The sequence below is a fragment of the Styela clava genome, chromosome 14, assembly GCF_964204865.1.
Source record: "Styela clava chromosome 14, kaStyClav1.hap1.2, whole genome shotgun sequence".
NCBI lineage: Eukaryota > Metazoa > Chordata > Ascidiacea > Stolidobranchia > Styelidae > Styela > Styela clava.
This window is the reverse complement of record NC_135263.1, coordinates 7,079,929-7,093,550: the sequence shown is the minus strand read 5'-3', so window position 1 is coordinate 7,093,550 and position 13,622 is coordinate 7,079,929. Positions and strand designations below refer to the sequence as shown.

At 34.3% G+C, this 13,622-nt stretch overlaps 1 protein-coding gene across 1 annotated transcript; it reads right to left on the bottom strand.

The window, feature by feature from the left end:
* Nucleotides 1–500: 500 nt before the first annotated feature.
* On the bottom strand, nucleotides 501–13,566 carry LOC120341528 (uncharacterized). Its single transcript, XM_039410056.2, has 10 exons — nucleotides 12,383–13,566; nucleotides 8,089–9,783; nucleotides 7,037–7,133; nucleotides 6,758–6,909; nucleotides 6,561–6,658; nucleotides 6,315–6,406; nucleotides 5,755–5,914; nucleotides 3,818–3,991; nucleotides 2,696–2,949; nucleotides 501–1,938 (listed from the first exon to the last, which is right to left on the bottom strand). Exons 1-10 carry the CDS (start codon nucleotides 13,365–13,367, stop codon nucleotides 1,326–1,328), a joined length of 4,320 nt encoding a protein of 1,439 aa, XP_039265990.2. The 5' UTR covers nucleotides 13,368–13,566; the 3' UTR covers nucleotides 501–1,325.
* Between the last annotated feature and the right edge of the window lie 56 nt (nucleotides 13,567–13,622).

Below are 13,622 nucleotides of genomic sequence, written 5' to 3'. Positions count from 1 at the left end.
TTTATTTTTAGTAGGTGCTAAAGTACGCCAGACACATCTGCCCTCGACGACATATGGCAAAGTGATAACAAATGTTGGCAGCGATTCGCACAAGCGTAAAAGATTATTTTATTGAAATGATCCATAAGAACAACCTTTATTGTGCGAATATGGCATAAGTTCAACTCTCTACGGCAGTTTAAAGTCGTACAAACGTGGCGCGAAAAATTGTGATAACTCAATTAGTATTCACAGTTTAGCTCTATTTAGGTTTTGCAACAAGTATATCATTTAATACATCCTGCAGTTTTATTGAGAACTTTTTATTTTGTTTTGCATTTTCCTATTATGTTGAGATCATGCATATTTCCAAACAGAACGCCAATTTTTAAGTTAAGTCATTTCCACTGCTGACGTGATTTTTCTCTATATATTTCGACTGAGTATCGCTGACCTAACAATTAATCAAGCTTGAATTTCATAACTTAAGATTCCAAAAAGGTCGGTTTGAAATGACTGTATATTCTTTTATTCAATTGCGGGGAATTATATGAATAATCTAACAAGTCATTACTGCCAATCCCATCAATTATATTATCTCTTATTGAAAAAGTCTTGAAAATTGGCCAATAGATGCAATATATTGCCATTCACGAAGATACATCTTCACACATTTGCATTATAATATATATGAAACTGATAAAATAAAGCAATAATGTTGACAACGGAAATTATGTAATAATACAGATAACAAGAGTACACTCGAAACAAGGTCCCAAACGGCTCATTTTGTGGGCGGAATATAAAATACTGTGATATCACATTACACAGCCATATTGTTGAAACTGGACCTTCCCAGAGCAAAATACATAGAAAGGCAAAAATATGTAATATGGCTCGTTAAGACAAACATGCATGAATGTATGATTGTCAAGCAAATAATAAAAAGGTATAGTTGACATTACTTGCTTGTAGTCATTTTCAAAACGATTTGTGGAAAATGAGTATATGTTACAATTCCCTGAAACCGTAAAAAAGTAATAATATTTTTATAAATTGACAGAGGTATGATTGTAACTATCACCTCGTAGAACTGCAACTGCTCCTTTTATCATATAAACTCAATTTAACATAAGCAATATAAAACAAACAAATATATAGTCTGGTATTAAGAGTTTTTGCATATTCAATGAAAATGTCTAATTTTGTTATTTTTTCTTATCCACCTTGTCATAATTCAAATGGTAACACTTTTATCAAATTTTGTAAATTATGTTAGCTCTGTTCAAGATTTCACAATACATTATTGCAAATGTTAGTGTGCCATTTTCAGTCTTATTTTTTAACTAAATTCGCTGCAATGTTCTCAAATTCTGAAACAAACTTTCGGGATTGATTTGTGAAAAATATTGATGTTTGTAAAACATATATATCGGCACCGAGTTGCTTTTCCCAGAAAATAAAACAGCAATACTGTTAACAAGTTTTGCTTGTTTCATGTCGACCCACATTTCAAGTGCCTCGTACGTATTTTTCATACCCAGATCCAATTCTTCTGACGTCATAGGACCCCATAAAGCACATTGGGCGATGCTTTGTATTGCACGACTGTCCAGATTTTGTGGTTGTTCAGTGAGTATATATACAATCTTTTTAAGAGCAAAAAGGTGCGGAGATGCGGCCGCAGGTTTTTGTGATCTGGAATTATGTATGTCTGTACCGATTTGGAGCATCCACGATACTAACTTTGCTATTTGTTGCATGATTGGTAACCTTCGAAAGCCCTCATCGTTCTCCGTAGAGTTTTCGTCCGCGCAATCCATATGAGGAAGAATCTGTAATAGTCCTCTTTCCTGGGTTACCACAAGATGGTCTGGTTTTATGCATGAAATACTGAATCCGGAAGAAGATAGATTGTCCATCGCCTGAAGCAGCTGAAGTAACATCAGCAGGATTTGCCTGTGAAATATAATATTTTGGTTTTCACAAAGCGTAATTTAATATTTATTATATATTATCTAATTTTGGCGTCTCATGTTTGGTATTATTGCAAAATATTTTACTGAAATGATGTTCAACATTGTGTTTGAATCGCGTATGCTACCAAAAGGGATTCGCTTTCAAGATTAAAAAAGAAGGCCATCATCTTAACAATAAATTGAAATACAATTCCTAATTGTTAGTATATAAAACAATGTTAATTTTGACGGCACCATTGTTATGGTGGAATTGTCTTTTTCAATGGTTGCGAAATATTGACATCAAAAAGTTCGATTCCATTCGAGGCGACGCCTAATCACTATAACTATAAACTGTTAACTATAAACTAAAAAATCTTATCAAGTGTACACCGCAGACTAAATATGCGTTACCCGAGGTTCTTACTTAGTTTTGAAATGGTTGGAAGTAGGATTACTAGCTTGCCTACTGCCGAGTAAACCTTATTTCGCAGTATGTTAGGATAAATGCTGTTTTTAAACTGCATGGTTGATTTGAATTCTTTGTGACTTGGGACTCTACAATAAATTCCCTATCTCTATTAATTTGGTATTTGGCACTCAAGATAACTATTTTCTCACATTTGAGAAGTGCGTGCCCTCACTTCACTTTGATGACGCCATTGTTTCTATTTTGGAATCAATTAGTCACTTATAAACACAGAAATGCATACGTTAAAATGTTGTTGAAAAAACGTGAGAGTGACACATTAACTCACTTGTGAACTTGTTTGGGTTCTTTTTCTTCTCCCAATCTCTGAAGATATTCAGCTAGTGACATAGCTGGTACGTTTGCCAATACAACGCACAAGGCTTTCACGGGTCTATCTCCATAAGCAGGGTTGATCAGCGAACCAGGCACTTGACAAGGGAAATGGCTGCAAACGCTGCATAGATTCGGGTGCGCCGTCAAAGTAGAGCAGTTTTCGAGTTGACGTATGAGGCGAGAGTTGATATCTTTTTGATCAAACATCTAAAATTAGGGAACAAATTCTCATTATTCTGTGAATGACCTTTCATTAAAATCTTCATATGAAGAAAGGACCATGTGCAGATATAACTTCATATCACTAGTTTTATGTGCACGTCTAAATATTGACAATAATTTTGTCCCGTCAGCAGAGGGCATGGATAGAAAAAAAAACTACAATTATTTTAGAAATAGGATTGAATTTTGCTCAACACATTGTAACAATTGTAACAATGGATTATAAATGCATATCTTTGTTTCTAAAGAAATGTTATTAGTTTGGTTGCACTTAAAAAATCATGGGTCAGAGAAGTTACTTTTGACTTGACAAACATAATAAGTCACCAACTCAACCTTATGAAAACCTTTCTTTTGAGGTGTTTAACGGGTTTGATTGAAATATATAAATTTTTGCACGATAGCTGTAATTGAGATGCTTAAATATGCCAAACGAGGACAAAGATTAATATACATGAATTCTTTAGACAAATACAGATGGGGAAATCGTCGTCGTGTTGTTGTAAATGCAAGTAAGAGCAAATATGCATCCTCAAACAACCTTCATCTAAATCTTCAAAACATAGCCATCTTTTCGTTATTGTAATTTTCTTTTGCTACCATCATGTAGAATGGGTTATTACGTATTATGTGTTTTCTATGGGTAGATTAAAATAGTAATGTTGAAATATTTAAAACGAAAATGAAGAGAAAACCGAACTTACACGTACAGAAAAATATGTTTTCTTCAATAGTCCATATGTAATACTCACTTAACGAATTCTAACTTCTCAATGTGCCTTTGTCTATATTTACCGCGCATGTAATGAGACAAATGAGATATAAAATAGAATGCAAGAAAAACTCTATATACCTGGCAAGCTAGCTTATGATCTGGATTGGTAGAAAAATGAGCAACATATAATACAGTTTTTCCCAAAATGCATTGAGGTCTTTTGCTGGCCAAAACTACGTCAGACCATGACGTAATCAAGAATCCACCAACGGGTAACTGATTTCTCCACTCCGTCAACCATTTTTCTGTAATCTTTAATAATGTTATAATATTAAAGCAAACTAATAATATTTTGAACACTGTGGTTTATGCGATTAAATGATAATTTGTATTTGCAAGTTAAATATAATATGACAGAAGAAATACCTGTAAGTATTCTGGGTGAATTATTGAGGATACACTAAAAAAATTTCATAATCCATACATTTCATCTAATTTACCAGCCTATCATTCGTTTCGGAACAATTAGCAAATTTGAAGGAGTTAGCCTCTGTATATGCAATTGAATTTCTTCAAGAAAAACAAAATACCATAGTCTTTTGTCACAATAAACTATACTGAAAATACAGACATATTTGCTAGGCCGTTAGTGTTTGCCAAAATTGTAGTATACAAGTGGTAATAGCTTATTGGTTATCTCAGTAACTTGTTCATCACTCATCATTTGTTAGAAATAACAGATTGAAATATGTTGAGCAGAAGTTGATATAAACTACCACATACATTCAGAACTGTAACAATAAGATGAGTGTTCATAAATTATGTCTATTTTAATGCTTCTTATTAAAGTCTAACTGTGTCTAATTAAACACAACATAAAAGTATTTTTTGATAAATAGTCAATTATGTTTTTCGTTCTTTGTTGGTGTATAGTGAAATAGTCTCGGAGTTATTTACTCGCGAGCGTGAGAAAAGTGTATAGTAATGTCATATAGCGACGTATTTTGACGTGGATTGTGACGTATTCGGAACCCAGAGCCCCTTTTAACGCTTGATATTTTTGAGCCGAAACTTACGGTGGAATGTAACACTGTCTGGTAGGGAATACGAGGTACACCATTCAACCGGAAATCAAATCCCATGGTTTTGCTTAACCAAACATGAGCGAAATATAGAATTCAGTTTAAAATAATAGTAATGTCTGTTGAAAAGACGAAGTAAGCTCTATTTTACGTTTTAGATAATATAATTTGTATTTTTGCCAATCCTATAGCAGAATGGCAATACTATTGCAAACCTTGTCTGTCAGAAAATTTCATGAACATTTCACAACGAAAACACGAAGTCTATGTGTGAGTGAATGCTCATGAAATGCGCAGTTTGGGCCAAAGTCAGTTTCGGCCTCTATTTGTGTAAATAGCATACATTTGAATACTGCAGAGGTAACAAAATTTTTGGATTCCATTAAAATTATGGTAAATTTTTTAAGGCTTGGCCGGCTCAAATTTCATTATTGGCGGATGTCATTTTATCTCAAAATTGCTTGTTTCTATTCACCAAAGTGTAAGTTTACAGTTATTTTGAATTTGCAAAAGTTGATACAAAAGTGAAGCGCAGCTGTTTTTATTCTATTCGGTGTCATCACATTCTTGCTGTTTTTAGTTCAAAGTTAGCTCTACCGTGGCGTATAACGCAAAGCTTAAAATAATAATATTTGGGACCGTATTTGTCAATTTCGATATGATAATTTGCAGGATCAAAATGCCATACTTTTTATGAGCAGGACATTCATAAATAATATAAATAAGCAACAACAGTAAATATACAACATAGTTAAATTAAAATTATCATTATAATGAAAATATTGAGGATGAACACGAATGTTAAAAAACATTCAGTTCATTTGTTTCCAATTGAAATTTTCTCTATCGTTTTGTCTACAATTTTAGGATCACTTTAGCATACAGATTCGTTTACTAGATGTTAAACCAATAGATATTGCAAACTTCCTGATACAATGAGAAATCGCTGACTGTGACAATACCAATATGGTGTACAAGCAAAATATTTAATACCTTTTTCAAGGTTTGTGCGTTAAGAGAAACGAGAGTTCTGTATTTTTCATGTTGTTGTGATGCATTGTTTGATGGTTGTTGTGTTCCGTCATTGTAATTTCTTCTTTTGTCTGAATGTCGTCTTCTTGGATGTTGTATGCGAGTTCTTTGGTTCCTATCTCTGGAAAATGCAGAGAAAAATATTTCATCAGATCGAAAAACATACCATGTTATATGCTAAGTCTATTTACAGGTTGTACTGTACTAAAATGGGTGGTTTTTTAATGGATTGATAGAATGAATGCTTCGAATTTATCGGAATTATTTTTTATTGAAATGTTAACCGTAAATATTTAGATACTATTGTTAATTTTTACAAATGCTAATATTGATTGACTTTTTATAACTTGCACAGATAGCGAGTTATGACAAATGAATTACATTTTTTCTAAGATGTATAAAACATGCCCTACACAGGCACGGTTATAAAACATGGAATAGGAATAAAAATGTACAGAAATCGGGGCTTGCTGAAGGCCGAACAACGAAAGATAAAGGAGTACTAAAAAGAAAGCCCCTACCTCATCGCTTTGTCATCTTTTTCATAATCATATCTTGTTCCACTTTTTCTTCTACCGGAATAATCGTCAAATCCATTTCCTCCTCTGTTGTTCTGTAAATATTATTTATATTTTGTTTTTTCAGACATGATCACAGAATATCTACATTTTAGATCAATTAAAAATGATGTATAACCGGAGTTTGATGCATTTGAATAAACTGATATCAAGTAGTCGGCTAAATACTCAATCATATACGTTTCAAACCTCATATGATGGTCTGTAGTCTTCTTCTGAATCTGAAGTCGAAGGCGAATTTCTTCGTTGGTTTCGAAAAGAATTGTGATGATCCGGACGTTGTCCACCTTAAATTTAAAAGTTTATTTTTGCTTCTATTAAACTTTATTATGCTTGGAATCATTATTTTGCCCACTCAATTATGGTGTCATAATACTAATATTTACCAAGTTTTGCATTTCTTTGATCATACCCATCTCTTCTATTGGTAATGACGTCACTATCGTCCTCGTCAGATGAACTTGCGTATTCGCGTGCTCTTCTTGAATGTAGCATTTTTCTTGCTCGACGAGAAGGCGGCGATATCAACTGTTTCTCACTGGAATTTTATCGATTGTTTTTTTTATTACTTTTCTACCAAATTACTTGGAAACGATGGCTTATATATCTACCGCATTACATAACTTTGAGAGACACATATGTATCGCAACATAACATATACTAACCGAGGTGGGTCCAATGGTTTCTGATGTCTTTCTGGTTGTGATGTCACCGAAGGGGCCTTCTCTACGGGTGACTGGACGTACAAGTTCTGATTGGCAACTAAAGTGAACAAAATAAACTCGTTGTTGAAGATATTTTCTACCTTTAACCTAGAATATATATGACTTCAAACAATTGAATTTCTGGGAGAAACGTGATTTTACGCTGTGTCATTAGATAGTAATTTTTTAGTTCAATTTCTTTAAAACTTAAAAATCGAAATAAGGAGAAATATTTCTGTATATATATGCATTATTTGTTTTATGTTTAGTCTGAACTTGGCACAAATGATAAAATTTCTAAATCTACAATATTAAGAACAGCAACACAAAATAAATAATATTGCTACTTATATAATCGTGCTGTCGGCTTTCACGATGCCACCCATATAGTAAACAAGGCCGTCATGCAATGCTAAAACATTCTCCTTGGTTTTTGTCTGGCTAAGCTCACCTCAGAGACACTTTTGACGAGTACATGCAATTTCAGTGGCATGTGTGGATTAAATTGCGCTGACGATATTTAAATGACATAACGTATTACAGAATGACATCAATTTCTTACTTGGACTATTTCTGGCAGAGTGCTTGATTTTATATTTCAATTATTTGACCATGCGCCAGGACAGATCGAGCTCAGATTTTGTAGATCAAAAGTTGAATATGCCCTTCCAAGTTTAAATAATGATCACCAAATTTGCTGAAAAACCTTAGCTCCCCATACTGAGCGTTTAAACTAAAGTGTTTTGCACAAATCAATACTGAAAGACAAGCAAATAACGTATTCCCAGAAAACTAAGACTTAGATGCAAAAGTGTGAAACTGTAAATTGCTGTTTTTTTGTGGATGATTCTTATTTTAACATAAAACGTACATTAAATAATACATTCAACCTAATGTATACAATTTTATTAATTGAAATTAAAAGTAGTAATCAAAAAGTGGAATAGTGGTTGACTATATCGCAAAAGAATTTTTTGTCGAGTGATCGAATGCTTTTAAAACCAAAATCTCACCATGAGCTTCCACGTCAAAATCTTGCATTGGCGCTGAAATCTCTTCTGCTGGTTCTCTCGATTTTCGTAGCAGTTTTCTGATAAAATTCACAGGATTTCTACCACGAGATTCGTCCTCATCTCCAGACTTACTGCGATCAGCAGAACGCCCTCTTCTCTCCGCAGTTTTTCTCGATATTCTGCGTGATAGTCTTGACCCTTTGCGTCGACGACCTTTCGCGTCATCGTCAACATCACTGTTGCCAGATTGTTGTGCAACTGATCCGGAATCACTCTGAAATCGTTCTTGGGATTTTGATCGCACGCGAAATTTGAATTTTGATCTGAGAGGAGATTTTTTGCGTTCACGCGAAGCGATTCGACCTAAGGACTTGGTGCTTCCTTTTAAAGATTCACTTGTGTCGAGCATTGATTCATCACTATATTGGGAACCAGATTTCATTGCTAAACCTTCATCTGTGACATTTTGTGAAAACATACCACTGTCACCGTCACTCTCTCTACTCTTCATTCTACGTGGAAGCGAACCGTCTGGAGAGGATGCGGATTTTTCTTTTTCATCAAGAGATTTTGACTTTCTATACATCTGTTTATTTTCCGGAATATTATTTGCAGGCAATTCGTATCGCTCGTCTATTAATATTGAAGGTCCGGAATTTGTTCTGCTCATAACATGCAGTTTACTCTTTGGATTTCCAACAAGTTGGCCTGAACTTTGTGATTTCGCAAAGCTTTTTCTGGGTGCAGGCAAAGGAGGCGGTGCCTGATTTCTATTTTCTCGCGGTCCTTCGTAATACCTGGTGTCTATATCGCTTGGTATTATCTCATCTAAGTCATCTTGTCTGAACTGTTTGTCATTTACATATAAATTATCCTGTGCATTTTCGTGTGGCTTCATTCCATGTAGATTCTGAGTATTGGGTGAGTTAAAAGCTGTGATGTTTGTGGTATTTTGTTGATCATATTTGTGTGAAAGCTCTGACCTGTAGCTAGAACTGCTCAAACTACCAAAACTATTTTTTCGTTTTGGAGATGGTGGGTTTTGTTTTGGTAAAAGTGGTGACTCCATTTTTCTCGCTGTAACTGGAGTAGTTTGCAGATTCTGATTGCTCATTAAATCTGCAAAATTGTCATATTGAGGAGGTTCGTATTGTTTGTATTGCTGTGAGACCGGGAACCTTTTCGTAGAAAGGGTTTTTGACTTCGGTTGTGCGTCGCCAAAATCTGGAATTTCCATTGATTCTAAAATTTCTTGAATGTCGTCCCACGCTTTTTCCATTGCGTCGGTTTGTAGCACGTGATTTCTCTCTTCCTCATCACGTGGTTGGATCTCTTCATACAAATTTACGTCATCTTTGAAAAGATCTTCTTCTTTTACATTGACAGGGATAGGTAGTACTTTCGGTGCTGGTTTTGGTGGAAGTGCAGGACCTTTCATACGTTTATCGACACTTGAGTCGCTGCGATCCGAAGATGATCTGGGTCTTTGACCCTGTATGGATTGCAGTTCTTTACGTCTAAGTGCGTCGCGCTTTTCTCTACTGTCTGATAGAGTTCTTCTGTTTGTACGTTGTTCTTCGTTTTTAACATTTGAACTCCTTGTCATATTTTTTGGCAGTGACTTTGGTGATGCAGTTGAAGGCGGCCTCTGGATTCCCTGCTTGTCCAATGACGACACGGCTGTACTGTGTCGGCCTATAATAGAAATCGATACAGTGTAAGTGGAGCGATAAAACCGCACCTATTTTTATTTAATTTCATCGAAATGAATCAATGAGTGTATTCAACATCAAGATGAAGTAATGAACGAATATATACTATACGGATAAATATATGAAAAGGTACTATTTACAACAAAACTAATCAGAATCCAAAAATTGTGTATTATTATCATATTTTTCTGTCCTTTTGATTGTATTGCTATCATTGTAACAAAACTCAATTTTTAAACACCCTCGAGCGTTGAATTTCAATAAAGTTCAATAAGCCAACTAATTTTTGTGATCTTAAATCGAATGTATACGGGTAATATGTACATATTATATTATCGATACCTTTTCTGGTAAACTGACGCGCCCAAATGCATTAGCCTATGTGATGAAGTTAGAATAAAATGTCTTTGAGTGGCTGCACAGTGAACAATTATTTTCTGTACTGAGTAAAATCAAGAATATTTAGTTACCACCAACATACAAGATTGTCTGCCTTATCAGCAGCAGCACTTCCCTTTTTATTAAAAGGCGAATTAGTGTGAAATGTATTGTTTAAAAATATATATTATATTACAAAGCAAATGTTTGGTATGAGATAAAAGAGTTTGGAAATGTCGGCTAGTCGGTTCTAATATAAAAGCATTTTACTGTTTTTTTTATTCCTAGCCCCCAATCTTTCGGGTATTTCGTAACCCAAATATTTGATTTTCCGTACTTACAATGTAATCCATTCCCTATTCAATTGCACAAAAATGCGATCGCCATGTTTCTGCACTTCGGACCATTGTGAAAACAAAAGTCAAGTTGTCACCAAACACTTGCCAAATCAGCCGAGCTTTTGTTGAAAAGGTAATTTTATATGACGGCTAAGGGCTAGCGTGATTTGGATTATTGGGTAACTCATCTTTCTAAATTAACCAAAATATTTCACAACCAGTCAAATTTTTTCATTTGATTAGACATGGCAATAACATAAATTTGTGAATTTCTTCCCTACCCTAGGTTGGTCGGATATTGCCCAACTTAATAGCCCTTATTTGGTATATCATTTCTGGATAGTTGGTCTCAAGTACTTGTGAGTTGTGAGGGTCTGTTTGTGAAGTATTGGATAACAGCACTGGACAGTTCAAAAATACCTTATCAATCCAAGCAAGATGAACTGGAATGAGGGCGTTCTTGGGCTAGTTTAGATTTTAAGCTGGAAAGTAGCTAGAGATTATTAGAAATTGTGATTCTAGAGTTTTGGGAGTTAATCATAATATTTCACAATAGATGATATGGACTGAAAAAACTATAGTCAAGTAAATCGAAATTTAACTTTCGAGTGTCTTTAGAAAAACATAAACATCACTGTTGTTACGCAAATAATTTTAAATTTGATTCAAAGTTTTTCATATTATTATATTATTTAAAGATTTTCTAATCAAATAAACGTCGAGATACTGGACATTTTAAAATGATGTTTTATTTAATTTAATTTTTTCCAGCCTAATAAATACCAAGGTTTTGATAACGTTAGACTTGTACAATACTAACAGCGACATATAAATGCCTTCAAGGCAATAAATACAAAGAAAGGATCAATGTCAAGCTAAAATAGAAAAATAAACTATTCAAGAATCATTTAAGCTTTTCCCACAATTGAAACGTGCTGCACCTTACAGTACAACTTTTTCTTACTTAGTAAATTTGTTAAAAAAATTTCGATACTGTCATTAAAGAGATCTTATCATTTGATAGACGCAAATTTACGGTCTGACGACTTTAAAATCTCAAAATGACCGGATGTTAGAACAAAGAATTGGTATGTAGGTTCGCTATTAAAAAATTTCAACCGTAAACGGAAACCACAACTTTACAGATTATGACAAACTATTTTTTCGTTAGATAATATATTATTGTGCAAGATTTTAAATAAGCTTATACCAATATGCTATTCGGTGTATATCGACAGTCGTATATATAAAATGTCTTACATTTAATTGTGAAGGGCATGAAAGATACAAAAGCAATCTAATTGATTCTATATGAACTTCTCTGTACTACAAAATTAATCTCGTAAATTTAAATTGTTTTATGAAAATTTATCTGAAATGTAATTTCAGCCGTCCGTCCCCACTTACTCTCTTGACATATACTGTGAATTTACCGTGAACTTATCAAAAAAATTATTTGTTATAAACCGGTAAAAATGCATACGACATATAATTATTTCATTATTTGTTTATGTTTTGAGTTTGAACGCCGCGAATAATAATATGACAAAGCCTGTAATTAAATCTTTAAATGACAGATTTCACTTAAACTCCATCCGCTTAAACTGAGCGGAAGAAATTCTTCGAAAAAACTAAAAATGTTGAAATAAGTTAAAAAAATAAATGATATAACTCTGACCGAATCCAATAATAACAATTCACGAGGACTATAAATCTTTAAAGCTTTTTCTTATATTTTTTTGGATTTAGTAGATAATTACTACTCCTGTAGTATAAACAATCAATTATATATCAGTATTATTTTTTTTTATGAAATAAGGGAGCTCAGCAAAGAATGGACAAATGCTAAGTTCCAAGTTCACTTACCGTTATATTCATCCAAGTTATCATATTCGTTGATTTCTTCCCTAGGTGCATTCTGATTCCTAGAATGCTGTCTGAGTTTGTGTAAATTATCTCTATTCTGATTCGCAAGTTGTCTCGCATCAATGCGTGGTTTTGGTGGAATTTTTCGTTTATTTTCCGCTTCATCGAGTTGTGCAAGATCAACCATACCGTAAGGCTGGACACCATCTTGCTCCGACTCATCATCGATGGAACTTGTATCATATGAATTAGGAAAACTCCCACCCGATCCTGTCTTTGTATTCTGCGTAAATTGAGAATTGTCTTTAGATTTCTGTGAGGACGATCTTGAGTTTCCCGATCCACCAGAATCTGAAATCGAGTTATTATCTGTTATACCATTTTGAATGGTTTTATTCGTAGATTTGCCATTTTCCCTACTTTCATTAAAGTTTGTATTGTTGTTTTTAACATTCGCTTGATCACTAAATGATTCATAAAACACACTGGAAGAATCGTCACTATGAAATGTATCCGATGCTGATTGACTTGGATGTTCTGATAACTCGTCATCCGAACCGTGCAAACTCCCGTGTGGAGAATCTCCTAAAACACTTTCTTCCTCCATAATAGGGGATAAAGGCTCATCAACAATTGAACGAGTTCTTAAAAGTTGTGGATGGCTGCATGTCTGCTGCGTTTGAGGTTGTGGTTCAGGTTTCTTTTCTTTCACCAATTGTTGTTGGCGATTGTGAATCGCTTCTTGAGTTTTAGGCACTTTTGGGGATTCAGATTCTTTCTTGGCTATATTGTTCGATGATTTGGGTAAATTCTTCTTTTTCGGTGGCAGCGCTGGTGGCTTCTCGGTTGGATTCACATTATTTTGCTTTTGGATCTTATGTTTGGCTTTTATATCGATCACCTCTTGGATTTTACGTTGCTCAATTTTCTCCATAATTTCCATATTATCGTAATAGATATTGTCATCTTCATAGTGTTGTTCCATGTTGGTAAAATCTATCTGTGATCTCAAACGTAAAATGAATATTAAATCTTATTGGGGTGCTGGCATTTTGCAACGTATTCTTTACGAAAAATCGTACTTCTCGCCTACTTTGATCGAGTTTCCCTGCTGCCCGCGGCTATCGTAGATTAGATTTCGATCAAAAGAAATTTTTCCATCTATCGCGTGTCCGTTTCGTAACACTGTTTCTGAAAAGTGCGAGGGTTCAGACCTGGTTATCGGTCGACAGTTGTCGCG

What these genes read in the sequence shown, in the direction of transcription:
- LOC120341528 (XM_039410056.2), bottom strand. Translation starts at nt 13,367, where the DNA reads ATGGAACAACACTATGAAGATGACAATATCTATTACGATAATATGGAA. An exon ending in TAACTTGGATGAATATAACG is followed by an intron (nt 9,784 to 12,382) that starts GTAAGTGAACTT and finishes TTTCTATTATAG; the next exon opens with GCCGACACAGTACAGCCGTG. An exon ending in ATCATAAGCTAGCTTGCCAG is followed by an intron (nt 2,950 to 3,817) that starts GTATATAGAGTT and finishes CCCTAATTTTAG; the next exon opens with ATGTTTGATCAAAAAGATAT.